This window comes from Poecilia reticulata, linkage group LG20 (genome assembly GCF_000633615.1).
Source record: "Poecilia reticulata strain Guanapo linkage group LG20, Guppy_female_1.0+MT, whole genome shotgun sequence".
Classification (NCBI taxonomy): Eukaryota; Metazoa; Chordata; class Actinopteri; order Cyprinodontiformes; family Poeciliidae; genus Poecilia; species Poecilia reticulata.
The window spans coordinates 15178246-15205106 of NC_024350.1; the positions used below are offsets into that span (position 1 = coordinate 15178246).

Sequence of the window (26861 nt, forward strand, 5' to 3'; positions counted from 1 at the left end):
AAAAAAATACACGCAATGCAAGAAACAGCGTGAGTTGCAAATGATTTATTTGTACAGAAACTAAAAATCTAGAAGATAAAACTGCTGTTTTACTCATTACTCTTTCCCAGGTCATTAATTCAGTCAGCTGGTGAAATCAAATCGTTAGAGGATATACCATGAAGTTCATCCACTTCAGCTACAGAATATCTGGCTTAAAGATGAAAGGTGATTAGACAAAACAGGGCCGCGCCGTGTTGGAATCTGAAGATAGCAGGGATTCTCAGGACTTCAGACTGATGACCTCAGAAAATGGACTTATAGGCTGGCTTTCAACCGGCATAAAGGACCGATGAGGCTCCTGTAGCTCCCCGCTGTACATGTCGTCGGGCCGGTGGAACCGAAGAGGATGTGAACTCTGACTTGACTCTGACTCTGCGACCTCAAAGCCGTCTGCAACACAAACAAGCTCACATGCACTGGAGAAATTCTGACGTGTCCGAACACATGCAGGATAAAGAAAGTAAAGATGACTCAGAGGGTCTAATGTGCAACTTTCATTTGGGTTTCTCTGTTTTCTGAATCGTAAAGAACGTGAACAGTGTGGATTAGGGAGATTGCTTTGGATTGGAACCACAAAAGAAAAAAAATTTTTTACATCAAAATCTGACAAAAAATAAAAAAATCAGACTGATTAAACCCCTAACCCCCCAGAAATCCAATACAATAGTAATTGATTCAATAAGATAAGGCGGGACTCACTTGTGGGAGGATGAACATCCACGGCCCAACTCAACATTTTATTCTTTTTTGTTCTCTTTTTGCTTTCTTTTGCTGCTTTCCAGTTAACAAGGAATTGCCTGGTTATATCGTTAATGTCTTTACCATCAAGAGTGCCTGTGCAAACAAACATATAATTGAAAAAGAAAGCATTTACCATTTTTTGTACGTCTGATTTTTTAAAAAATATTAAAACAGCTAGACTAAAGCATTTAAGTGTATTTCTGTTGCTCAAGAGGACAATTAATAACACTTACCGAGTTTTTGGCACGCAACTATAAGGCGATCTCTGTACTTTCGTTGTTTACACACAGGATTTCCACTCAAATCCAATATGAGCAGCTTCGACCAGAGCTCGAACACGTCCTCCAGCTCCTTCAAAGCAGAAAAAATATCAAATTAAGGTGCTTTGTTTTAATCACTCCTGATTCAAATGGGAGTATCGGCGTCTTTACTGTGACGCCTGGAAACTAAAGAGGAAATCGTTTCGACTTTACTTTGAACAAATTAACGCTTTGTCTGCAGCAGGATGGCAAATCAGAGACAAACGCATGATTAAGCGCCAAAGAAGCGGTAAGAGTGAAGGTTAGTGTGAGGTACAAGGGCCAATAGAAAAAGGCATAAACAACACATCAGTCTGTTTTAATAAACAGTGTCGCCGGTGTCATGTAACTCCAAGTTTTCTCCTGGGGGCGATGCAAGGCTGGCTCCTCCAGCGACTTGCCTGCAGTTGTATGTTTATCTAAAGGCACATTAATCCAAGCCTGGAAATATGAATACTCTCTGGACACGCTCTGATTGTTCATTGCCTTCCTGTCTTGGCCAAAGCGCTTCCACTTTTCCAGCCCGTGCTGCAATCAGTTCAGAGGGGACCCCTTGAGCACCGTGCGCTCCCAGGTTTTGATAAATGATCGTGTCAGGGCCGTCACTCAGAAGGTCCTCGCTGAAGAGGAGCCCAGCGCCAAATTGCCCCCCAGCGCGGGGGCGTGTGGAGCAACGCAGGCTGGAGACTCGCTAAGCTTGACGGGCCCAGTTATGAACCCGGCGTTTGACCAGCACTTCGATTCCTCTGTCCTCTCTGCCCCGCGCGCGGCTAACAGCCTCCGAAGAGGCTCCCCATTTGTCACCCCGGCTGACTGGCTGTCATAATCTATTTTTAAAAAATCCATAATGTTTCCTCGGGATTTTCACCAAATGTTGCAGAAAAAGAAATTGATCCTTTAGAGAGCTGTCTTTGCAGGATCAATAGAAGATAGACGGGTTGCATAAATTATAGGAAATATCTGCTGGGAGTGACACGTACACTAGAGTTACCTGCGTCGATGGTCAAAAACAGGAGCTTATTTGCATTAAAGAAGGATAAGTCGGTTATAAAATGCCTGCAAAGTGCTGTCAGAATTGTGGAGTTTTTAAATCGGCCTCTTTGGTTTGCAAATCAATTCTGGGTTTCACCGTATTAGACAAATCTTCATTAAGTGATTCTCTCTGAGTTCAGGATATCAAACACTGGATCCTCGGGGTTGGGAAGAAGAAAATAAAAACCCCAGCCTTTCAAGGAAAGAGAGAAACTTGTGCTTGTTAAAAGCTGTCAGTGAGAAAAGTCTCCGGGGAGCAGCTTGCTGATTTGCTGCATAATTTTGATCCTTTGCGCGTCGAGCAGGCTGGAAACCTCTGGTAGGGTTTTTGCAGGATTTGGTTCCCTACATCCCTGCTCTCCATATCATTTCACACACCGCTGCAGAAAGCTGCCGAGCAATAACAGAGTCAATTTCGTCAGCTAATGAATGTGATTTTAATACACGTCGTCTGCATACTTTCCTATCATGTCATGCAAAGGATTTTACACCCCAACGTGCTACGTGCTATAGATTTTATGTGACAGGCGGTGACGGTTTGCATGAAGGTGGCTCCCTTCCCTCTGATTCCCCTATATAAAATTCAGAGCAAGCACTTGCATTCAAAAGAAGAAAAAAAAAACAGAATCTCCTTGTGATTAAGATAGTATGAATCCAGCTGCTTTGTGAGTACTTGAAGATTTGAAGCCATTTTTGCAAGAAAGTCATAAGTAGCTGTGTTGAAAGTTTGCCAAATGCTATGTAGAGGATATAATCTTAAACACACAATCCCCAGAGTGAATCACGGTGTGGGCAGCATCATGCTATGGGGATGTTTTTCTCTAGAAGGAGCAAGGAATCTGGACAGAGGTTATCTGAAGATGTGAGGAAAAACGAAATGAAGGAGGCAACTTGACCATTTGAATCAGATGTGTTAAAATTAGGATTAGTTTGGGACATTCCCGCGTTATGAGTGGATACAGGATGTCCGCTTGTTGGAATGGCCTAATCAAATCCAATTTCTATTCCGTGAGTCTGTGTTCTCCATTCAGTTTGGTTTACCTGGAGGTTTTTTGTTTTTTTTTTAAAAGAAGATTGAGCAAAAATGTCTCTACGAAGATGTAAAATAAATAAAATTAAATCATGAACTTTTCTTACACTTCACATTCACGCCTCTCTCGGCTTTGGTCTACCAGATAATCTCCCAACAGTTGAGGTGACAGAATGAACAATCGAAGACTTACGTCGATATGAAGCAGCTTGTTCTTAGTGGCGGAAAAATGCTCGAGTTCCTTCAGCACCGACAGGTCTTTGATGTCCTCAATGTTATTGTTATTAATATTCAGCACACAAAGAGATTCCTGCGCAAAGAAATCTTGTCAGTGGGGAGAGAGGAGTTCATATTACTGATGCATTAAAACACGTTCGAAGTTAAATCATCCTGCAGTTATATATAAGTCAGAAAGATTGAAAGTGACATGCAATTAAAGCTTTTCTTAAAAGAAACACATTGGAAGGTTACTGTATGTGTTGGAAAATCACATAGATTCGTGACAATAAGTTTTCTGAAGCATCTAGATTTGTTGCCATTTATATATCAGAACTACTGCTGGTGCTAAATATGTATTAGTATTAGCTTCCAGAGTTTGCAGAGACTCACAGTTATTTATTTAAGATGTCTAAACAACCAGGATTAACAGAAACCTCTTTGGTATCAATGTTAAAAAAAGACACTCATTAAAAAAGGAGCAAACTTTGTGGCTATTTCTGCACCGCGCAATGTGAAATGCAGGTCATACAGCAAGAGCGAGGATACTCATAGGGTCAAAGAGCAACTGGTCCCCTGATTCCAGCTGCTGATTCTCCAAATGAAGCTCTTTGAGTCCGCTGAGCTCCTCCAAACCCTCCACCACTGAGATTCTGTTCCTACTCAGATACCTGGAAAAATAATACGAGCAGGAAAATCCCCTACATTGCCTTCAAGCTCAAACTGAGAACACGACACAGAATGTAAATCCATGTAATAGCGTCTGCGCTCACAGTTTGGAGAGTTTCTTCAGGTTGGAGAGATTATCCATGTGAGTGATGTTGTTGTTCTGCAGGTACAGATGGGTGAGGTTGGAGGCAAAGTCCAGGCTGCAAATCTTTGTTAGGCGATTCTCAAACAGGTAAAGCACGGTGAGGTTCCTGCACATGGACAGATCTCCCTAAAAGAAAATTCAAAAGTAACTTAAAACGAATAGCTGGGGAAACAAACAGAAGCGGAGGATTAGTGATGGCGTCGGCTATACTCACAATCTCCTCAATGTTCCTGTTGGAAAAGTGGAGATGGGTGAGGGTCTTCAGGTAATGCAGAAGAGAGATGCCTCTTCTCTTTTTGAAGTGTTTTCCAGATTTTGCGATGAGATCTACGGTCAGACATGCCATGTTGTCTTGGCTTCAGAAAGGGTCCTTCTTCAGTCAATCGCAGAGCCCACAGCGCTGACCTGAGCTGTTTATAAGAAAAACACAGATTAGCTGAAATAACAAACAAATTCCTCGTAAAAACTGTCTATTAGTTATAAATAGCTTCAGTATTTACATAAAAAAAAAAATCAGATATCTAAATATCTATTTTTGTTGCAAATTTATAATTAAAAGTAACTTGTGAGAAAAAAAAAACACTTCACCATACTCAAAGAGGCAAACGTTTTCTAAGAGGGCAAATGCTTTGGTGACCCCTTAGTTTGTGTTGTAACCATAGTGACCCCCCTCTATGTGCAGTCTGAACTGCTTCCTCTGCTTCCTTGTGTTCGGATCCCAAGGGACTTTTTATGAGCTTGACCTTACACCAAGGTATTAAATTTTGCACTTTGATTTTACATTGCTTGTGGAATAGGTTTTACTATATATCACCTCTCCACCTGCTAAATAAACAGCTGTCAGCATGTGTGGCTACTGACAGATTGCTACACTGGCCTTTAGGCACACGCCCGAGGGCCCAAAAAGTGCAGGGAGGTCCTGGTGATATCAGAGACATATGATATACTAAAAATCTAATAATTGTAAACAAATATAATTTGATTTAAAAAGGGATGTGAAAGAGATTAAATAAATAAAAAAAAATCTTAAGATATAAGGAGAAGTTGCACATAACCCACTTTAAGACAACATACAAATTAACAAATGAAAACAATTGACAATATTAAGAACGTTAACGCAACACAAAATGCATTCTACGGTAACAAATAAGGGACAAAATGAAACCAAATAACATTAAATTCTTGAAAATATCTGAAACACATTTCATCTCAAAAGTCCATGGAATAAATTTTGGAAATATAAATATTTTTCTGTATACCTTCTCTTTCCGTTCTTGTCCAATTCTGGACAAATCCTTAAATCAATCAAATATAACAGCCAACTAGACAAGTTACCGAATCGAAAAAACACAGCGAGAGCTTTTATTTCTCGCCTTTCTCATAAATGACGTGCAAAACTCATAGCTTACCTTTAAATAAGGTAAGGTGAGGTGAAATTTTAATTTAAAGCTGCATTAAAAGCGCACCACGACACGTTTAGTATGAATTGAATTGAATAACAAAAACATTTAAAGCAATGCCTCCTCACAAAAAGGAGTAAAAAACTAACAAATTTCTCCTTCCGGTCGAGGTCAGCAAATACCTTGAGATTTATGGAAATGAAGCAGCTTCGGAGAAGTTAGAAAGTCCGTCGCAAACAAAGTTTGTTTGCTACTAGCACGTGGTTGCTATGGAAACAACGCAACAATAGCAACCGGAATCTACAGAATACGGCGGAAATGGTTGCTTTTTTTTCTTTTTTTTTAATTTTAAGACTTTAATTGGAAATAAGCCCTTAAATACAAAGCTACATCATTTAAACATTTTGTTACGTTAATTTGTATTATTAAGATCAAAAGGCATTTTAGATGAAAAGCTGAAAAAGTTGCGTGCAATTCACTTCCCTGTACTTTGTATAACTTCTTAGCTTCAAGTCTATTAGGCATCATATCCTTATAGACATCTAAACACTTGTTTTTACTCATTCTTCTCTGCAAAAAAAGCTTAGACCGATTGATTGGAGTGTCTGTGAATAGCAACTTCTAAGTTATTGATTTGCCAATAGGATTCAGGTTTGGACTTTACCTGAGCTATTGATTTCAAATTATATCAGTATATCTGGGGTCCTACTGGAAACTCCACTCCAGTCTGAAGCGATCTTTGCGTCCTCTTACAGGTGTTCTTCCAATGAGAGGTCAATACTTATAGCTCCATCTATCTTTCTACCAAATCTGACCAGCTTCCCTGACCCTGCTGTAGAAAAGCCCTCCCACAGCATGACAGCCACACGATGTGGCATATATAATAGAGGCTCAGTTCACCATATTTTGATTTTTGCATTGCATTTTGGCTTTATCTAGTAGTTGTCCTATCAGCAGACTCTCCTACCCGAGCTGTTGATCTCCGGAGTTAATAAGGGCCTCTCAGGTGCCTCACTCCTATTAATGCTCTTTGACCTTTGTATATTGTTTTATGACCTAAAACTGCTTCAATATCTCTATATTATTCTCTTTGACCTGTCTGTTCACCAAGAAACCTTTGAGGCCTTTTCCAGAGCAGCTAGTTTGAAATAGATGAGTTTACACACAAAATACTCCCTCCAAGAACTAATAAATTGATTTCCATAGTATTGATTTTGCTTTTAAAGTTTTATTATTTATGGGTGTTAAGGTAAATTGTTGTTTCACAAAAACAATTAACACTTTTTAGATTGTATTAAAAAGGAATAGTTTAAAACACAATTTTTCTTTTATACTGAATAGTGTGAGGAAAAGCTACAGTGGAACGGACAAAGTGGGATTATTGGTTTGGCAAATGTGAGTTTAGCAACGAATAGTTATATTTTTATAATCTACCAGCATTATACACAGGTGGAGCTACTTAAAACTTTTTATTTTTAAGTAACTGTTTTGCAGTTTACATTTCCCTGTTATTGCTACATTACAGAGATAATATTTCAGTAAAACACACCGAGTCAGGAACCCACCACATGCAGTGACCCCTGCATTGTTAATCTACATCGTGCCTTGACCTGAGCTTCCTGAGGGAGGGACCGCCCTCTACTTATGCAGGAGCACATGGCGGAGAGGAAGTGTTCTGTACCTCCACATTTTTGGGCTGCGTTCTCCATCTTCACACACATCGCTGCCGCTTAATTCGTCACCAGCCCAAACTAAACATCTCAACATCTTACCTGGGACATTTGAACTACAGGACCTTCTTTCGGTGTCCGTAATCGATAGCTGCTAATCTCATTAATCATCTGCACTCATGGCAGTGTCAAACGTTTAATACATTCACCCTTTGAAGGAATAGGGACGTACTGTGGAGTTAAAATACAAAGAAAACAATATATATATATGGCTAATGGATTTTTTTGGCTTTTCCTAATGCAATTTTAGTCATGCATGCAAATGTCCATCTGGAGATAATCATTATGTTTACACACTGAACAAGTTCAGTATGTTTCGATGAATCTAAAATAATGAGGAATGGGGAATAAGGGAAAACAACATTAGCCGTGCATATTTTAAATACTTCATCAGCACTGGGACAGACATCCACACAATTCATTTACATATCTGGCAAAAGCATGAGCTAATCAGTGGGTTTTTTGCAGAAACCTTATTTAACGAGTTTACATTCATAATTAAATTCAATATAGCAGGGTTCAATTTTTCTACCGTGAACCTGAAGATCAACTTAGATAATAGTTCGAGAAAATCATTACAAGCAGTTGTGCCACAGCAAACGCGTATGAGAAACACCAGGCATCTCCTCCGAGGCCCCGCCGGGATTCTCTCCTCTGCAACACACGACGTTACAAACGCACATTAAACCATTACAATACCCGAAAAACAAGACGCGACACGGACGCAAGTCAAAACAGCTGTCAAGTGGGGAAAAAGAGGCAGACTCGGTGGACGTTCGCCTCGATGAAGAGCAGACACGCCGGGGTGAATGGACTCCTGTGTGCGCGGCCCGTGCCTCTGCGCTGCATCACCGCCTCCACCGCAGCCGGCGGCTTCGCCGGCGCGTCTGCCGCCGAGGGCCGAGCGGCGCGGAGCGTGTGAGCCCCCGCAGGGACGTCCCAGGCAGGGCAAGGCGATCCCCGCTGAGCCTGTGCAGGAGCTGGAGTTCGTCATTCGGTTATGTAATGCTGCGACGCGGTGGGAGCCAAATGTGACCACAGAGGGTTATTTAAATGTTTTGCTGGAGAGGGATTTGCCCTAAAACATGTTTCATTTAGAAGCCTAAATACACACCGCGTATTTAGAGTATTTGGACAGTAATGTTTGCCTTAACTACATTATTCAAATGATCCACTTTGCCAGCTGCAACGCGACAGATCACATAAAAATATGTTCACGCAGGATGGTCCCTTCAATATTTTATTTTCTTTTTACTGCAGTTTTGTTCAACAAAAACCCTCTCAAACAAAAACGGTGGTAATCTAAGCAGGAATACAACCAGCCATGCACAAGAAATTATTTCGAGATAAAATTGTGTTTCAGTGTTGATTGCTGGACGTGTTGATTTGATTGAAGAGTTTATCTTTAATGACTTGGGACATCAGGCCGTGAATTGCCTCTATGGTCGTCTTGCAGCTGAAACAAAGCAGAGTGAAAAATGAAGGATAGCAGTCGCAGCGGCAAGGAAAAAAAATTTAAAAAATAGAGGGAGGCATTACAGAGACGTTACATCTGCATGAGAATCGCTCCATAGACTTCCATAAAAAATATATTGTTTAGTTGCAGAACAAATATATAATGTTTATAACTGTTTAAATATTTTAAAAAGCAGATGTATGGAGTTTAAAATTATTCCAGCTTATCAAACAACTTGACTTTAAGTAATAGGCCGTGAAAAAATATAGTCAACGTAAGGAAAAGGATGCATTGTTTTTGACATTTTACATATAAAAATCAGCATAATGAGGAATGCATTTTCTTTTTCAATCCATTACACTGTGTTAGATCCAAATGAACCAGAATGTGCACCCAGTTGCCTGCAGAAGTCACCTACTTACTAAGACAAAATCTAAACTTTTTGAAAACATAAGACTAACATAGGTGGTGGCAACACAGTACTGTGGGGTTGCTTTTTAAAGATTTCCAGTAATGTGAAAACAAAATTTCTACAGAAGTATCAATTGAAATTCTCCAATAACTTCACTATAACTTTCATAATTTTACTTTCAAATAGTTAAGAAACACACCAGAAACCATCTCCATTACTGTACAGCTTATGTTACGAGTTTGACTACATTTGCAAGGTAAAGTAGGCAGTTAAGTCAAACATAAAGTGGTTCAAAGCAAAAGTGCGACGGATTTCTTTTTAAAATAAAAAGATATCCACCTGTCTCGCGTCGCTTTGGCCAGCTTGTCCTCGGACTTCCTGTCATGCGTGTCGAGGCCGAGCATGAAGCTGCCTCTGCCCAGCTGGGCCTCCGACTGCTCCAGCTTCTCCGACAGGTCGAACACCTGGCCCGTGGTGTAGTCCGAGTTCTGAGCGTCCAGCACACAAACATTCACTTACACACAAAGAAACCAACCCATGCACAATTTGCCAAAAAAAAAAAAAAACCCAGACAACATATTTTTCCACATAAAGAACAGGCAACTAATCTGCCCAACAAGCTGCTGAAAACACTTCGCGAGCCGCGGTGAATGACTGAACGTCGGCGAAACGTTTGCTTAAGGTGAGGCCGTGTTTATAGTGGAGAAGGTAATTAAAACACAATGACTCGGGGTGGGGCCCCTGACGAGGGGGACAGTGTAGCAACTGACAAAGCCTGTCCCCCGCGGAGCAGCTTGTTCTTGACATCTAGTCAATTCATCTTCCTCCACAACGTCAAAGAGCTCCCCGCTTGGACAAGCCTGATGTCTGTTGAAGGTATTTAGAGGAGCGCAGGACAGAGTTACAACAGCCATAATGCAAATTGGCATGATGGGTTTTCAATATTCAGACCAAACTGCAGAGGACGGGTGGGGGGATGGGTGGAAAGAATCTCGTCCAACTTTACTTCTAAACTGTGTTAAAAAGTTCACATACAGCTTATTACTAAAGCCAACAAACACGGGGACTTGGCTAATATGCGGCAATAAATCACAACATCACAAGCTGGCGACCACATGTCCAAATGAGTTATAGTCTAATAATTAACCATAAATCAAAATGCCAAACAATTAGAGCGCATTTTGATTCTTGAAGTTGCTTACATACCGTCAGCAGGCTGGAAGAACTTAAGGTATTGACCCAGTATTTGTTCCAGAGGAGTTCCAGGAGCTTTCTATCAAGGGAAGACTTGAAGTAAGTCACCTCCAGGGCGTAATACCTAAATAGGATACGTGTGAGGAAAAAATATGAGCCGCGAGGGGCAGGATCAGAATGCAAGAGCGACATTTTAAACGTAAATGTACTCACTGTTTACAGTGCACACCGAAATCCTCTATCTTGTTCAGAGGGATTGTCTGATATTCTGACGGCCCCTCATCTGGAGGTTTGTAACCCTGAAAATTCAAGGTCGATTATTTACATTTATGAACAATATAAATAATAATAATAATAATAATTAAAAAAATAAACTACTAAAATAAATAAAAATTTAAACAGGAAACGTCTTTGCTTTACCTTTGGGTATGTCCTAAAGGCACCGAGGTTGACCTTCCCTGCAGAAATAGTCCGAGTGGGGTCGATCTACAGTAGAAAGGGGGGGGGAAACAAAGTCAGAGGTCGTGCGATCCTCTTGGGACCGCTCAAATCTGGACCCCAAGAGCCTCCCACTCTGGCTGTCAGTGTGCTGAAAATACACACTTCATTATACGACGCCGCCAGCATTTAAGTGCTGCTGTACCAAATGAGGTGTACAAAGGATATGTTTGCAACAACAACAACAACAAAATGTACAGCGCAACTTACAAAGTTGCACTCAAACATAAATAAATCTCAGTTACTCATGTTGCGTTTTTTTTTTAAATCAGGGATTCTGAATGTTTTAGGGACTTAAAAGTTAATACAAAGATAATTTGAATTTAAGACCTGTATAAGCAACTTAAAATTAAAATCTGCAGCTTATTTAGTCACTTTTTAGTTTATATATGACCCACTCCATTATTTAAGTAAGTAAAATTCACTTTTCTAAATCGGAAATTTGTGTATTTTGGCAATACCAAACAATTAGAATCAATCTTTTATAGTCAAGTCTTTTTGATATAAACTTTCTTCTGAAGAAAGTTTCATAAAGTGGAACGTATGAAAACTTTGACTTTAATTGCTTAAAATACAATAAAACAGACTGAGCTGCAAGAGCGCTTTTGCAGGGAAAGCTGAAAGTCTGATGTGAGAGGGCTTTTTGCCTTCCTGCGTCTTGAGCTGCAAATCATCAAATGTACAAATTTAAGACCGAAGTCAATATATTTCAAGACCTTTTAATGAAATATTTAAGACCTAAATTGTAAAATTAAGATAAATAAATGTACAGCTTTTCAATGACTTTATAAAGACAGTATGTAAATAAAAGTTTTTTGTTTTTTTTATATTTCTGCCTTACCACAACCGCCACAAAAGGTTCCTGAAACTGCTGGTTGAGCATCTGAGTGCTGACGTCTATGCCAGACAGCCAGCATCCGTAGCCTGGGTGACTGTGGTACCAGCCAATAGCATTTTCCAACCGACCGACCTAACACAACAGATTGCATGCATAATGTTGAAAAGTTAAACTTACAGCAATACTGATGGCAAGACAATACTTAAACATGGTCTTTGATTAAAAATGACGTCAGACAAAAAAAAAAAAAAAAAGTCTACCTTGGCATAATCATTGGTAGTTTAGGGGTTTATTTTGGTTTTTCACCATTCAAAAGTTTCAACTTACAGAAATAAATTTGCAAAATCTATGAGAGAGAAATCACTGATTTATTTGGGTGGTGGGGGGATGATTGAAAAATATATTCTTATAATTACCAACATCCTGCTGACTGACTAGAAGTACTGAATATTGACGTTTGAATTGTTCTTAATGTTTTACTTGGGAGAATTTCTTTTACAGCTTTTTCAATAACTCTAAGGTACAAGAACATTTTAAAAACACAAACCTTCTGGGACAGATAAGATAGGAATAATTAGCCTGTTAACTAGAAATGTCACACCTGGGAATAGGATAGAGAACTTTAGAATTAAGTTTATAGTATTAACATATTAACCATTTACAAAGGTTGATAGTGAAAGAGTGGTAACTCCATCATGTTAGCTTTTCTAAAACACAAGTATAAACTGCTGTAAAAAAAAAAAGTCTGTAAGCTGTTGGGTTTATTAAAGGCAAGTTTTACCTTGTAGCGGCTTATTTTATAGTTTGGTTGCTGTTCAAACTAAGACAAAGCGCTCTGATCAAGAAGTGACTTACTAAACTATTCTTGAATCACAATAACAAATTCACAGAAAAATCAGGTAGCAATCCACAGAAAGTTTTACTTTTTCAAACCTGCCAGTTTCTCACCTGTTTGGCATTTTCGATGTAGGCGGCCATGTATTCATAGGCTGCAGCCTGGGCATTGACTCTGGTTTCTGTCCCCTCCACTGGCAGCGCAAAGCTGTCCATAATGATCATGGTTTCTCCGTCCACCTTCCCCAGCATGAGACCCATCACCTCCAGGTTTCCACCGGAGCGGGCGTGCATCACCATCTTCAGCAGGGCCAGAGCTGAGATCTTGCAGTACTTGAAGTAGTGGTGACTGGAGAGACAAATAATCAACCACAAATAAGAACTTTATCTATTTAAACTGTTTTTGCAGTAAATCCGATTTAATGCATCACTTCTCTAAGTCGTACTCTCATTTTATAACCATAATCACATACTTGTGTATAGATTCGCATACACACTTTGGAGATAAATGGCTACAAAAATGCTCGTTCCATGTACAATGTTTTCTGTAAAGTGAGATAAATATGATTATGACTCCAGATCTAGGCGATCTCTTGCCTCAGAATATGTTTACTGAAGCCACAACTCAAATGTAGACCTTTGTAAACAAACAACGAACTGCTGCTACAGTGGACAACCAGCATGTTAGCTTTTAACTAGCTAAGCTTTCTTTTTTTTTTTTTTACCAGAACTAACAGAATAAATACCACACAAAGAAGCCCAAACATCGATTTACACAAATGCTCAGCAAAAACAGACAACACAGTCAAACATACTCCTTCGTCCATGGCTTCGCGGCGAGGATTTCCTGCTGTTGCTTTTTGTCATACTTGTAAATTTCATCGATGCTCTGCACCTCTTGCATTCTGTTGGAGAGCTCCCATGTTTTCTGAGCCGTGCTGCTCCCGGCCATGGTGAAATTTAACGGCCAATCACGACACCTGATGTGTATTTAAAAAAAAACAAAAAAACAAAACACAAATTCCTCCTCAAATAAAAGGCGAAAACTGGTGTTTTTCCAGAGATTGCTGGGGCCTAGCATCCACTCGCTCAGGAAGCCATGACAGTTGGACGAAACCAACATGCCAATACGAAAAAATGTTGACCTTTGGTCTTAGCGCTTCGGCAATCTGCAGTTAATAAATCGGTGATATAATTTTTTATTTAAAAACGTAATATTTAAGATATTTATGTGATTTACTACGAGTTATAATAACTAGTGCATGGATTACTCTTCTTAAATTACAATCATCACCAACAGATGGTATAGTCCATAGAAGACCGCAACCGACTGTTGAGGAGACACTGCCATCTAGCGGCGGTTTCATTCATATCTCGAAAAGTAAAATATTTTCCTCAAATTTGTCAACTATTATCCTTTTAATCCCTTTGACTCTGTCAGCATTACTTTAATAAACAGCTGTGTTTTTATTGTCACTATGTGCATGCGTTAATGGAGAAAATATGGCGAGGGGCGGTTAGCATCTTTACTCCATAAAGTCCACGAGAAAGGTGAAAATGAACAAAACAATTATATAAAAAACACATTTTCTCTGTTTTTCGACAATAATAGCGTATAGTTTTTTTTTAAAATGCCTGGTTACTTTTTGTTTTTATTTTATTTTAGCCTAATTTTTGTTTTGTTTACGGTTTCTTGCTGGTAACTGCACTGAGTCTGTCGGGACATCGTGTCATGGTTGCCTGTAGCAACGCGCAACGCTTCATCCATTGTGCCTCGATAAAGCGGATTTCTCATTTGCGTTTATCAAACGGACTAACGACTTTTTAAAGCTAAGACGCTAGTTTTATCTGACTATTATAAAGAAAGACTGATTTCTTCAGTGTTTATAAACGACAGCGGGACATTTCCCGACTACAATGACGCAGGAACAGACAGACCACCCAGACAAACAAACCGAGGTATGTGCTTCATAACAGCGGCTTTGAAATATACTCAAACAGTGTTGAATACTTAGTTTGTGTTTGTCTTATACAGTCAAAAACTGATGTTGCGCAATAAATAAGTCTCCAGTATGCCTCCATCCGCGTCAACAGCTCAGGAAACAACCCACAATCTTGACACAGGTACTATGCAAGTCTCTGAAAGTGTTCAAGCTGTACTAATTGCAGTATGTTTTTTTTTTTTTTTTTACAGTAGCCTAGCATAGAGCTACATAAGATGTATTTTCCAGATTCAGGAATAGCTGCTCTGGGAAGAGATTATGAAAAGAAGAAGCAGAAGCTGCTGCTGGAGCTGCAGCTGGAGTACAAAGATTATGCTGCCAAGGTCTGATCATTTTCTCTGCTTATCAAATAAGCCTTTCAAAAATGCTTACAACTCCTTACCGTTCTTGCTAAGCTCATGTGGATTCAAATGACTGTTTTGTTTGGTTCTGCTTTCTTTAGAAAAAGGATTGTAAAAGTCATGTGCCTGGGGAGCAACAGGGTCTCTCCTTACCTATTGAGGAGAAGGTATCAGTAAGGGTGGGTGATTGTTCTGTACATTTTTCTTGTTTTCACTTGGAAAAAAAAATGTTAAAAGCTTCTTTGTCTTGCCTCTTGATATTTATTTACTACTTTGTTCTGAAATATGACATGTAAGCACATGTCCAGAACACAGCAATACATTTAGTAGTTGTAACAAAACCAAAATGTGAAAAAAAAAACCTCAGTGGTATGAAGACGTTTAAATAAAAGCACTGAGTATGTTTTTCTTTCAATTTGTCATAGGAACGACTGAGAGAAGAGAGACAGAGAGGATACAACCTTTTCCTCCAGGAGCAAGCTCAAAACAGAAGGGCAAAGAAGGGAGCACATCCGGTTACCCCTAAGGTATGAGTAGAGAAATACATCCTTAAGTGCCAACCTTAAGAAATGTGACATCATTTCCACATAATTTATCATTTTCAGCCAGAACATCAATCTGCTGTAAGCATAACTAGTCCCGGCTCTGCTCCGTCCTTCATGAGTTCCCAGACAAGCACTCCGCCCCGTCAGAGGGAGAGTCCAGTATCCATGAAAAATGCTGCCACTCTGACCGAGGCAGGAGACTACAGAAGAAGCCCAGACACCCAGAGTCCCTGCTGGAGGCGAAGGAGATGGGAGGTCCATCAACCGAAGAAGATGTACAGCTCCGAGGAGGAGCTGAACACAGAGGAGGACGAGGAGGAGTGTGACTTCATACGCCGGAGGAGGCGAGGCAGAAGCACGAATGAGCAGGAGTGCAAAGAGGAATGGGGAACCCCTGAGCATAAACAGAGGAGGTGCAGCTTTTTTTTTTTTTCCTTTTTTTTTTATTGTTAAAAATGACTTTGAACTTCAACTGGGTTTCATTGGGGATTGGTTCATAGCATCTTGACTGAATTCACTTTGTTTTGCATGGGCTTATGGCAGAGATATGCGAGGCACAAAGGAAATGGAGGCCCTTGCCATCCGAGACCAAAACAGCAGCGACGGCATCTGGAAGGCGGAGTAAGCAACCTCGACTTCTGTTGACTGCTTGAGGTCCAAAAATGTTTTACTTTCAAGTAAAATCAAAATCAGAATTCCTTTTATTGTCACTGTCCAAGAAATAAAGCACGACAAAATACAAAAAAAAAGCAACTTAAATCATTATAATAATAAGGTAACCACTTCAAGCTGTTGCTGGCTTATTACCTTCTGCTCCTGTGACGCACAGGTTGGTTTTTCCGACATTGTGGCATCAAAAACACACTTCGCAAACCTTCGTAGCCAATAAAACGCCACCTTATAAAAATGGTAAACGCTCATCAGCTTAAGCAAGTCGTAATTTGTACGTCTTTGCTCAGCATTAGTCAAACACCACAGAACCTGAAGACCACAGCAAAATCTACACCCACTGCCAACAAAGATGAGAAAGAGCTCGCAACTGGACTAATGATCGGTAAGGTCCACTGTTACTAGTGCTTCAAGGGACATCCGTTGATGGATGTGTTGCTGATGGATCATCTGTCGTCAATGCAGGGGCAGTCGAGGAATGGAGCGTTGTTCAAATGAAGAAGGAGCAGTACAAGCAGGAACTGCTTAGACAAATGGCAGAGCAGCAGAGAAACAAGAAAAGGTTTTTAACAAGGGAGTTATAATTTAATCCTCTACACCACTCCTAGTAAAAGTGAATTCAATCAAACGCAGGAGATTATCTAAAAAAAAAGAAAAGAAGAAAGAATAAGAAGAATTTATATGCTGCTTGTGTGTCTGGGAGCATTTTAGGGTTAAGTGGATGCATAGTGAACTCAGTATCAACATGTGACGGTTTCTAAATACCTTTTGCTATCAGGGAGAAGCAATCTGTGCTGAAGCTCGGTGCCGCTGAAGCTACAACTCCTGAGAAAGAGGTAGACGGACTGCGTTTGTAGAAAAAGCTAAAACATTCCCTTCAGGTTGACTAATTATTCAGTCACCATGTATTATTTCTCAAACAGCAGATTGGCGCTGCGTCTCATCAGCACCGGAGCTTGGAACGGGACGTTTCTGATTCCCCGGGGTTTGATCCTAAATATGACAGCCTCTTTGAAAGCTCACGACCCAGAACTCTTGGACAGAATCCCCTGACGAACTTTGGCCCAAACTTCAACCAGCTGCCAGGGAACACACTGCCTCCGTGTGGGATGGGAGCGGTGCAAGCGGTCCCGCCGTTTAATTATTACAACACCTTCCCTGGCATGCAAGGGCAGGTGGCCATCCCATGGTAGCTAGCAGTTTCTTTATTTCATTATATAAGAGTAAAATGAATACCAAAGTGAACACATTTTGTGTGTGTGTGTGTGTGTGTGTGTGTGTGTTTTTGCAGGGTTCCTGTTGTTCCTCCTGGATCTCATGTAGTTTCCAATGGTGACGCAAGCTGGTATGAAGGACCCAGAAAGCAGGATCCTTATTCTAACCAATACCTGAGTAAAGTATCACAGTCACATCATTCAGTCATGCATGTGATGTCGTGTCGGTGTGATGATTGGTGTGTTTGTCACGGTGTCTTAAAGTCAGTTTTTTACAGTATTCGATACTCTAATGGATTGTCACAGCGCAGAGCCCTCAGTTTTCCTGTTTTAATTACAATAACCTGCAAAACTATGCATCAATCTTGATTTTTTTTCCCACATTTTGTCACCTTACAACGTATTTTGTTGAGATTTTATGAGTGTGACCAACACAATAATGGGTTGTGAAGTTGAACAAAAATTATAGATGCATTTCTTTTTGTTCTGTTGCAAGGAGACTTGGAGGCTCAAGTCTTTTACGTGCTCTAACAAGTTTTCATCAAATATTGCCCTCTATTCATTTCCCCCATCCCTGCTGAGGAACCTCCCCAACACAGCAACATGCTGCCACCACCATGTTTCACCATGGGGATGGTCTGTTCAAAAACAACAGATCACTTTGAGGAAAAGGAAAAAATTGTACAAATAAGGCAAGCAGGTACAACACTTACCGCGTTTACGTTTGGAGCAGTGATGATTATGAACCCTAACACAGCAGCTGCTGTAAGGAAGGATCTGTGCTAACGCATTTTTGTCCACCTGGGATGCCACAGAAGGAGCTCTCCAGTTCAGCAACAGCTTCCAAAAACAGGAGACTTTATTCTGAGATTAAATTACGTACAGTCAAACTATTTAATGACCTTGAAGGTAGGAGTTGCTTAGCTTTATTAGAGGTATCAGGTATCAGAGAAATGCACACCGTACTTTTCAGATTTATTTTTTTTATTGTCGATTTTTTTATTGTAAAGAACATTGGAAAACTATACGTCCTTTTCTTTCTGCTTTATTGTCATGCACTAGTTTGTGTTGATCTGCCACCAAAATCCTAATAAAATACATTTAAGTTATTATTTGTAGCATGAAAGCATGAAAAAAAAAATCAAGGAGTATAGATAGTTTTGCATGATGCAGGAAGTAATGTTTAAAAAGGTCATTTGTCTACTGTTATTGACATAAAACCAGACTGTTCTCTTTTTATAAAGCAGGTTCTGTTTAGAAATACTTAACACTTTTTCACTTTTTTCACCTTATATTAAAACAAACCTTGATATTAGAGTAATATTACCAGAAATAACTTAGTAACAACTCGTAAAATTGTTACGCTACTTTAGTTAGTCGTATCTTATCTTGAATCATCTTCACAGATGGAGGAGCTCAGCAGAAGGAGACATGTGAGATTTCCCAACGGAGCGAGAGCACCGAGAGCTACAGAGAGGCACCGAGACAGCAGGTCAATAATTACTGTATCTCAAAGAAGAAACAAAACAAAACAAAACGTGCGTTTATTACATAGCACAGCACCGGTGACTGGGACAGAACATCCGGGCGTTCTCTGTTCAGGTTACAGAAAAAGAAGGCTGCACAAAAAGAGAGAAAGAGAAGAAGAGGAGAGAGGCTGCTCTGCAGGAGGGTGAGCCGGTGGTGTACGACCCCTGGGGAAAAGGCGGAGGAGGAGCTCCGATTAGAGACAAACACGGAAACCTTGTCAGTAAGTCGACTGCAACTTGAAGCTTCTTCTTTCTACAAGTTTTGCTTTACACATTAGTAAGTCAGAATTTAGTGTACCTGCTGATCCCTAATTTTAATCTAATTAAAATTAGATCTGAGTTGAGTTCTTTTTCTTCTTTGCTTGTCTTGCAACGTAAACCTTAGCTGAACATTTCGGTGTGGAACTCTTCATTTGTTCATTTTCCGTCTCCGTTTCCAGGTGACCTGTATCAAATGCGCAGCTTTAATAATAAGAGGATGACCTCTCTGGGAGCAGAGCTAGAGTCTCCAATTTCTCTGCAAGGTCTCTGCTTAATCACCTCTGTCAGGTTTTGGCTGTTTCTCCATTTTTTTTCAACGTTCTCATGTCTTGCCTAATGTTGTAGAGTCGAGTTATCCGTCGCCTCTGCAGCAGGACAGGTACACAGAGGAACTGAGACAACAGGTAGGTTAGAGAGGATTACAGGGACTTAATGCATGCATTAAGCCCAGCGGAGCAAGCTTTCCCTTTGGAAAACTTTTAATTATGAAAGTGACTGCGTCGGTTTTATTTCACCAGCCTGTCAATTCATTCAAACAGATCGAGGAGAGGAAGAGAAAAAAGGCAGAGGAGCAAGAGCGTGTTCGGATTGCCGAGGAGGACGAGGAGAAGAAGCTGGCGATGGAGAGGGTCCGCATACAACAGCAGTACGAGGAGGAGAAGAGGCGAGAAAATGAGATGAGGGTGAGGGGGGCGGGGGGCCTCACACGGTGTCACACCGGCTTCATTCTCACTCCGCATTCGTTAGAGAGACACCTGTTTTTCTCTCCCCAGAGCAAAGGCAAACAGAGCAACAAAGCTGAAACTCATGACATCGAGAAGGTTCTCGGCCAAGAGCAGAAACATCACAATGCACATCAGAGTGTCCGTCAAAATGAGGTACCAGATGTTTATGGGAAAAAGGAAATCTGTTGATAGATTTGGCACAGATCATCAAAGATTGACTGTTTTGTTTTTGTTTTTTTACAGAGACGGGAATCTCAGTCCTTCCCAACGTGGCACAGGAAGCGTACAAATGCTGTGACAGCAAGTCCCTCATCTGCTTTGGGACCGCTTACTCCAGGGACTGTAAGTTAGCAACCGGGAAAGTGTAGTAATCATAAATAATATATATATACATATTTAAATATATATATAAAAGACGTGAGACTGGGGTGAAGGTTTGATCCTCAGGCAGAAACGACACTAAACGTGTACATTTTGGGTTTTATTAAACAAATCGTCAAAGATGGACTGTGTGTTTTCAGTTGTTTTTGCAGAGGGAGCCTTCTCCTCCTGTCCCAACTTTGCAGAGGAAGCAAACGAGTCTCTCACCAAGTCCGTCATCTGACATGAGCTCACCTACTTCAAGAATTGTAAGTCAGTTAGCATTGCACACCAATATTTTCAAAGTCATCAATTTATTGTACTGAACTTACAAATAATTTTTTTTTTGCCAGGAGCGTATTGTATTAGCGCCAAGCAGCCAATCTGTTCCTGAGAGGAAGCCTTCGACACCTGGTGAGTCTGATATGAACACCTGGATACAAATATTCAAACCCGTAGGAAATTGGTTTCACATTTTGTCAGATATTAATGGATCTTTTGAGGATGTGGCAACAGTTTAAGGGTGTACAACTTTTTAAGTCGCACTAGAATTGCACATCATCCCTCATGTTTTTAATCCTGAGTTACTGTGTCCTCCAGCAGGTCAACAGGAAGTGATCCGAGAGCTGTCGACCCTCCGCAAGTTTCTGAGGAGAGAACAGAGACAGCTGGAGCTTCAGCTGAAGGAGGAGGCTCACAACCCTCACCTGCACAAGCATTGAAGTACGATCAGATAGCCGATACTAGATATTCAAACCTGCCTCTGTCTCATTAAAATACAGTAATGCTTTTGTTCTCTGAATGGATTAAAGAACTTGACCCAGGCATTGACAAGTTGTAATTTCTAATTTCTTTTGCAACTTTCCTAAAACCATGCATACTAAGTTTTTTTTTCCTCAAAATTTATCAAATCTATTTCACTCACATATAGAAGACGATCCAGAGCCGAGGCTTTCGAATCTGCAAGCGTCAAATCTGCTGAAGTATTAACTATGGGTCCTTCCCTTGGTCCTGGATTTCCTGAAAAGAAAAACTCATGGGACTTCAACTTCCTTAGAGGTACTTGTATTTGCAGTATCGATGCCTAAATTGACTTCTTATAGAATTAAGGGCAGCAAACCTGAACCTTGATTTCCTCACTACCCACTTTCCAGAGGCTTTTCAGTTCGATACGTCCCTTTAGCCGAACACTTGCTTCTCATTTCTACGAGATCCAACAGTTTTAACTCTGCAAACTGAGAATAAAATACTACTTATGACTGCATGCTATGAAATGAAGCTGTTAAAGATGCCATTCATTGGTGTAATCCAGAAAGTCAAGTTCGCTCGCAAGAATGAAGCATCCATTCTCCCAGAAGGCAGAGTTACTGTCTCGCTAGAGGAAAGAAAGACAAGTCTTTGACCCGTTTCATCAGAAAATCCGTTCAGATATGTTTATTTTCCAAGACACTGGTAGCAGTTTTCCAACCAGATAGGGGGGGGGGATAAAGGAAGAGCTGCTTCCTGCACCCTCCAGTGTTCTCCTCCAGCAGTCGAAGGGTCAGCTTAGCACTTTGTGTCTTTGCCAGAGAAACGGCAGCCAACAGCAGCTCATGGCTCCACTCAGCAGCTGGTGGTGATACAGGGAGTCTGCTGGTCTCATCAGCTGCAGGGTGGAGATAGCAACCAGGCCAGGCAGTAAAAATCTGTTTCTCGTTCTTTAAAAGTTTTCCTAAACAGATGAATATATATTTATTTTTCTTTTAATCTGCACATTCAACTTTTCTTTTACTGTGCAGCCCCACAAAACGTGAGCCGGACAAGCGCATGAGCTGCAGCGACGACATGGAGGATCCGTCTCCGAGGACAGAAACCTGGCTGAAGCCCGGCTCAGATCCAACAGAATAAACAAAAACAAAACAAATTAGAAACTCGGGATGCAGGCTGGATGCTTCGCCCTGGCAGAAACGCCACATCATCCAGTTCCCCATGAGTTGGACTCCACAGGGTGTTTCCATTTACTGTCACTTACAATCTTAATGTTTCCATAGCTGCAGATAAGGAAACTCATGGGGACATAAAAAAAAATAATTAAAACTGCAACCAAAGTCTAACTACATAGTAAATGCAAGATAATCGTAAAACGTCTGTATATTCTTATAGCATTTTTTTTAAATTCATGCATTAAAATGCACTTTTAAACTAAACCTGAACCGCGACTGATTATTGGCAAAGTTAAAACTCACCGATTCTTCATTCAAATCAACCAAGTTCAAAAACTTTATTGACCTAGAACCTGATTAGAATGCCAGATGATGTATTGTACAGAAAGTTGTACATAATCTTTTGCGACATAGAAAACTTTACATTGCTGTATCATATACATTTAGTTTTCTACATCCATGAGCAGGAATGCATCCAATTTACACTTAAAGCACAGCTAACATTTGTAATTTTCTCTATACATATATCCTTTCCCAAACCAAAAAAAAACAAAAACAAAAAAAAACAAATATATTATCAAGTTTTCTGATTTTTGTACAGTAGAGCGATAACTAAACTCACATGAAAACAGAAATTAGAATAGAGACTTCATAGAGCAGCTAGCATCAGTTTGCTTCCTTGTCTTCCGGCTCCAGAAGCCCAGTTATCGTCTCGTCTTTTGTTAAAAACTTAAGAACATATAAAAATGGAAATAATTTAACCCTTCACTTTCCACAGTCTTGTTTAATTACAAATCATACCGTGTTGGACAATCAGGAAGAGGAGGTGGTGCAGTCAAATAAATTATCGCAAAAGTAAAATCTCCAGTGCATTCGAAAAAAACACAACAGAACAAAAACAAGATCAAGTGCAAAAAAAAAAAATCCAGGAAAAAAACAAAATCTAGTGTTATTATTATAATAATAAGATTATTTTACACAGAGGCAGATCTGTACAACTAGTTTCATCCGAGAGACTAACCAACGCCAACGTTAGCCGTCCGCAGTGCAGAGATCGTCAGCCATGTGTGAGAGATAAATTTCAGAGTTGCTGAGTATTTTGCATGTAGCTGAAATCATTCATTCTTCATTTTTAATTTTATTTTTTTTAAACATACAGTAAGAAGCACACGTGTTGAGATGTAGATCAGAGATATGGGTACATGTCAGTTGCTGATCAGTAGTTTTATCCAGTGGAGGCGTCGCTACACCCGGTGCAAGACATTATTGTTTTTTAACGATGAAGCGGACGACTCCGTCTGTGAGGGTCAAGAGTGTTGGGGCGGGGTTTTCACCCTCCAACCAATCAGGTTAAAGTGTTTGTCGTACAACAGGAGGAAGAGAGGGAGAGAGGGTGAGGCGGGGGGGGGAGCCCTGAGGAGGCGCAGCACAACCGCACATTTCTGCGGTGGGTTGGTTTGTGTAGTAGGCAGAGGGGTGGAGGAGGGCGCAGCATCACTGGGCCTCCTCCCCGGCTTCCTCCCCCACCTCCATGTCCGTTTCTGGCTCCGCACGCCTCGGCTCGGGGTCCGGCTCGGGCTCGGGCAGCTGTGCAATGTTAAAGACGAGGCCGATGCGCAGGTAGAACTTCCTGAGAACGGCCCGCAGTTCAGGGATCAGATCAAACTGCATGATCTCACACAGGAGGGGGTAGTATCTGGATGCATGAGCCTTGAACTGAAAGACACAGAGGTCAGAGGTAATCCAACAGTATCAATGCCTCTTAAAGTTTCTCGTATTTTGCTACAAATCTTAAACAGAAAGAAGGAACACTGGTGTGCAGGTTGGATGTCGATGTTCTTCTAGGCTACTTGGCTCAAAATATTCTAACATTGAACGGATCCACGCATGCAGGGGGTTTCTTTTGTGTTGATGTTTTACAATACAATCGAGTTTCGGGGCTGACGAAATGTAAAAGAAAAGTTGAACTTTTTTTTTAACTTTATGAATGCGTTTGTTGATCTTGTTAATGCAACGTTCATATTTGGTTTCCTACCCTTTCGTCGCTGATCTTCAGCACCTTGGTGAGGAAGAGCAGCAGCAGGTTGGTCCAGGCCTCTCTGTGGCTTTCTGAGGTCAGAGCCAGGAAGTACGCCACTGCCTCGCTGCAAACGCTGAGCGAAACAGAAACATTTCATAGACATCAACACAACAGGGAACTAGTAGAATGATGATGATAATAAAGGCTCTTCATTGAAGCTGCTCACTGAGTCGTCTATTAAACCTTTAGGAGAACCTGAACCTTCTCCTGCTCCAGTTTCCATCAGGTGACTGAATCTCCACATCCTCCTCCAGCTCTGCACCCCGAACTGATCCAACTCACATACTCAGCCACCATTTACGCTAATCCCCTACCTGGTATCATCTCTCAAAGTTAATCAGTGAAGCAGGAGAGATAAGCCAGTGTTCTGCTTTGGATCAGTATCGGCATCAAAACAGGAGGATGAGTCAGAACGGAAAGACAAACAGGATGAGGGCTCTGAGTGGCGCTGATGCAATCACAGAAGTGCTGATCACAAGCAGCATTCTGGTTCCTCTGGATCTATAAAGCTTTTCTTTATGGGAACAGTGAAGCAGAGCTCCTGCTGGTTCTTTTTTTCTTTTCTTTTTTTACACTTTTCTACCTAATCTGGAGTAGCAGGCAACATCAAACACACATTTTAACCAGCAGGACAGATTTCACCTCACACAGCAGAGCAGAAAAACACCAGGGATTGAAATAACAACCTCAGATTTTACAACATTGCGACTAAAATGTGACTTAAAAACACTGGAGCTGGAACTTATTTTACAAAAGTGACGAACCAACTAGAAAAAAATTCAGAAACTTTTTTTTTAAGAGGAGCTAAAACACAAGTAAATAAAATTATAATTTTTCATCTAATGGAGAAGAAACCTTTTGGTGTCCTCAAATGATTATTATTGATTATTTAGAAAATGTCTCATTCTGCATCTTTACCATTTAACCACTTATTTTATATAATATTAGAAACACACTTGCTCATTTGTGCAAAGGATGCAGGAAAATACTTTGAGATTTATAATGTGTAAAGCTCAAGCCTTTCTGATCAACATCATAACATTATGAATAGCTGATTGGCTACTAATTAAATAGTTAAAGGTGTGTAATAGAAGCTTTTTTTTTTAAACAAGGGGAAGCTAAAGCAATGTTACTAGATGAGTTGTGTGGAACGTATTTACAGACAAAGAAGGTTTGGTTATTTTAAATGCAAAATGTATATTTTTTTGTACAGTTCTGGCTCAGTTGTCGCATGTTGCTCTTACAACAAATGGCCTTTTTTTGAGTCCAAGCTATAGTAAACGATGAATCAATTTCTAAACTAGTTGATGATTATTGTCGTCAATAGTCAATGCTAAACCGAATGTGGCAAATGTTCAGCAGATGAAGGCGTCCCTCACTTGAGCAGCCGCCTCTGGACCTCCTCCCAGGCGTCCTGTCGGCTCTCGTCCGTGTACATGCGGAACAGGATGCGCAGCCCACACGCCAGGCTGCTGGTCTCCTGCTTCAACAGGTTGGGCTTCGACTTGCCTTTGAAACCTCCAAAACGCACACAGGAAAAACCCGTTAATAGATCCGCAGCGCCGGACCTCGAGTCCCCCGATGCGGCCTCCGTTCTCCTACCTGCTTTCCACAGCAGCGTTCTCTGCTCGTTGTTGGAGTTGAAAGCCTTGGCGAAGCGATGCGACTCCAGCAGGCAGTCCAGGAGCTTGAAGAGCTGCTCCGAGGTCAGATAGCGGAACATCCCCTGGTCCTGTGTCTCCACTTGGACGTCCGCAGCACACCCGGCGTCCCGCTTCAAATTAAATAAAGGTTTATAAAGCTACTCGCTAACATTTCCACCATGGCTGTAGCTTGTCGTCGTGTGGGTCACTAAAACTTTATACCTGAGCAGCAGCAAAGTTTTCGGCGTCCTCCTTCTTACTGGTGGCGGGGAAAAACACGATGTTATCGATGGTCTGGATCAGCTCCAGCTGAACGACGCACTTTATGAGCAGGGCGGAGAACAAGCGCTGCTCCTGGATCTCTGCAGGACGCAACAGGAAACGTACGTCAGGAAACAAATTGATGGGAAAGGAAACGTAGAGAGAAGGGTTAGTATTTGTGGAAAATGGCCGACTCACTCGTTGAGGTCCTGCTTCTCGAGCCGTCCTCGAAGACGCCCGACGCTGAGCTGTGCTGACTCTGCCGGCGGCTCTCCATGGTGGTGGCCCTTTCGCCGCTGCTGATAGAGTGCTGGTCGTCAGAGCGGGACTGAATGTCCACAGACTTCTGAGATATGGAGTCCTGAAATCGAAGCAGATTTTAGCTACCCGTTATCCTACAAATATAAATAAGCTTAAAATAGGAGGAGGATCAGAAAAGAACGACATCTGCATGTCCTCGATAAACCGTTTGAAAGATTTCCTCACCAGCTGTTTGTCAGTCAGGCTGTGTGTTGCGAAGTGCTCTCCTTCTGCTCCTGCTGGTCGCCACGTCAACAACCTTGAAACCAGAGAAAATTGATAGAACAAATTACATAAGTTTTTTGGTGAAAATGTCAAAACTGTACATCAGAATAGCCAATTTCTTCTAAGGTAGCAGTTCTCAACATGGGCGGTGCCGCCCCCCAGGGGGCGTTCAGAGGACGGCAGGGGGCGCTGGCAGACATTTTTACAAAAGGGGGGCGCTGGGATGCCTTTGGGGGGTGTTTGGTCG

At 41.0% G+C, this 26861-nt stretch overlaps 4 protein-coding genes across 13 annotated transcripts in view; 1 reads left to right on the forward strand and 3 right to left on the reverse strand.

Moving 5' to 3' along the window:
• Positions 1-29: 29 nt before the first annotated feature.
• ppp1r42 (protein phosphatase 1, regulatory subunit 42) lies at positions 30-5910 on the reverse strand. 2 transcript variants are annotated; one of them, XM_008396239.2, is made up of 8 exons: positions 5757-5910; positions 4389-4584; positions 4134-4300; positions 3893-4031; positions 3338-3454; positions 1017-1134; positions 742-876; positions 30-432 (listed from the first exon to the last, which is right to left on the reverse strand). In XM_008396239.2, exons 2-8 carry the CDS (start codon positions 4518-4520, stop codon positions 263-265), a joined length of 978 nt encoding a protein of 325 aa, XP_008394461.1. In that variant the 5' UTR covers positions 4521-4584; positions 5757-5910; the 3' UTR covers positions 30-262. The 2 variants fall into 2 exon arrangements, with proteins under 2 accessions (XP_008394461.1, XP_008394462.1); XM_008396240.2 differs by lacking the exon at positions 5757-5910 and adding an exon at positions 5584-5738.
• A 2618-nt stretch (positions 5911-8528) lies between these two features.
• On the reverse strand, positions 8529-13627 carry cops5 (COP9 signalosome subunit 5). The gene is made up of 8 exons (XM_008396237.2): positions 13352-13627; positions 12651-12885; positions 11706-11834; positions 10787-10852; positions 10580-10665; positions 10379-10490; positions 9512-9660; positions 8529-8760 (listed from the first exon to the last, which is right to left on the reverse strand). The coding sequence occupies exons 1-8, from the start codon at positions 13486-13488 to the stop codon at positions 8664-8666; spliced, it is 1011 nt and encodes a 336-aa protein (XP_008394459.1). The 5' UTR covers positions 13489-13627; the 3' UTR covers positions 8529-8663.
• Positions 13628-13752: 125 nt separating this feature from the next.
• LOC103456592 (centrosome and spindle pole-associated protein 1) lies at positions 13753-22375 on the forward strand. Of its 8 annotated transcripts, none has more exons than XM_017301895.1 (24): positions 13753-14495; positions 14572-14660; positions 14768-14862; positions 14982-15059; positions 15306-15407; positions 15486-15838; positions 15969-16046; positions 16385-16479; positions 16560-16668; positions 16873-16930; positions 17018-17283; positions 17386-17486; positions 18715-18800; positions 18911-19058; positions 19278-19361; positions 19444-19502; positions 19638-19781; positions 19872-19976; positions 20067-20165; positions 20345-20452; positions 20537-20597; positions 20784-20906; positions 21115-21242; positions 21962-22375. In XM_017301895.1, exons 2-22 carry the CDS (start codon positions 14609-14611, stop codon positions 20903-20905), a joined length of 2403 nt encoding a protein of 800 aa, XP_017157384.1. In that variant the 5' UTR covers positions 13753-14495; positions 14572-14608; the 3' UTR covers position 20906; positions 21115-21242; positions 21962-22375. The 8 variants fall into 8 exon arrangements, with proteins under 8 accessions (XP_017157384.1, XP_017157387.1, XP_017157386.1 ...); XM_017301898.1 differs by having other exon boundaries at positions 20787-20906; XM_017301897.1 differs by having other exon boundaries at positions 17021-17283.
• Positions 22376-22418: 43 nt separating this feature from the next.
• arfgef1 (ADP-ribosylation factor guanine nucleotide-exchange factor 1 (brefeldin A-inhibited)) overlaps positions 22419-26861 on the reverse strand; it is a 54246-nt gene continuing 49803 nt past the window's right edge. For both annotated transcript variants that reach the window (XM_008396235.2, XM_008396236.2), the window contains 7 exons: positions 26576-26648; positions 26288-26450; positions 26051-26190; positions 25788-25959; positions 25565-25703; positions 24141-24258; positions 22419-23821 (listed from right to left, as the gene is read on the reverse strand). In XM_008396235.2, the coding sequence (XP_008394457.1) occupies positions 23600-23821; positions 24141-24258; positions 25565-25703; positions 25788-25959; positions 26051-26190; positions 26288-26450; positions 26576-26648 (1027 nt within the window). In that variant the 3' untranslated portion in view covers positions 22419-23599. The remainder of the gene's footprint in view (positions 23822-24140; positions 24259-25564; positions 25704-25787; positions 25960-26050; positions 26191-26287; positions 26451-26575; positions 26649-26861) is intronic.

Bases quoted from the DNA above. Each gene is read 5' to 3' on its own strand.
- ppp1r42 (XM_008396239.2), bottom strand. From the start codon at position 4,520: ATGGCATGTCTGACCGTAGATCTCATCGCAAAATCTGGAAAACACTTC. The intron at 3,455-3,892 runs GTATGACCTGCA...TTCTTTGCGCAG, and splicing joins TGAGTATCCTCGCTCTTGCT to GAATCTCTTTGTGTGCTGAA. The intron at 877-1,016 runs GTAAGTGTTATT...TTGTTTGCACAG, and splicing joins AGTTGCGTGCCAAAAACTCG to GCACTCTTGATGGTAAAGAC.
- LOC103456592 (XM_017301895.1), top strand. From the start codon at position 14,609: ATGCCTCCATCCGCGTCAACAGCTCAGGAAACAACCCACAATCTTGAC. The intron at 16,480-16,559 runs GTAAGGTCCACT...TCGTCAATGCAG, and splicing joins CGCAACTGGACTAATGATCG to GGGCAGTCGAGGAATGGAGC. The intron at 18,801-18,910 runs GTCAATAATTAC...TTCTCTGTTCAG, and splicing joins GAGAGGCACCGAGACAGCAG to GTTACAGAAAAAGAAGGCTG.
- cops5 (XM_008396237.2), bottom strand. From the start codon at position 13,488: ATGGCCGGGAGCAGCACGGCTCAGAAAACATGGGAGCTCTCCAACAGA. The intron at 12,886-13,351 runs GTATGTTTGACT...TTGTCTCTCCAG, and splicing joins GCGAAGCCATGGACGAAGGA to TCACCACTACTTCAAGTACT. The intron at 10,853-11,705 runs GTAAGGCAGAAA...TTTCTACTGTAG, and splicing joins AACCTTTTGTGGCGGTTGTG to ATCGACCCCACTCGGACTAT.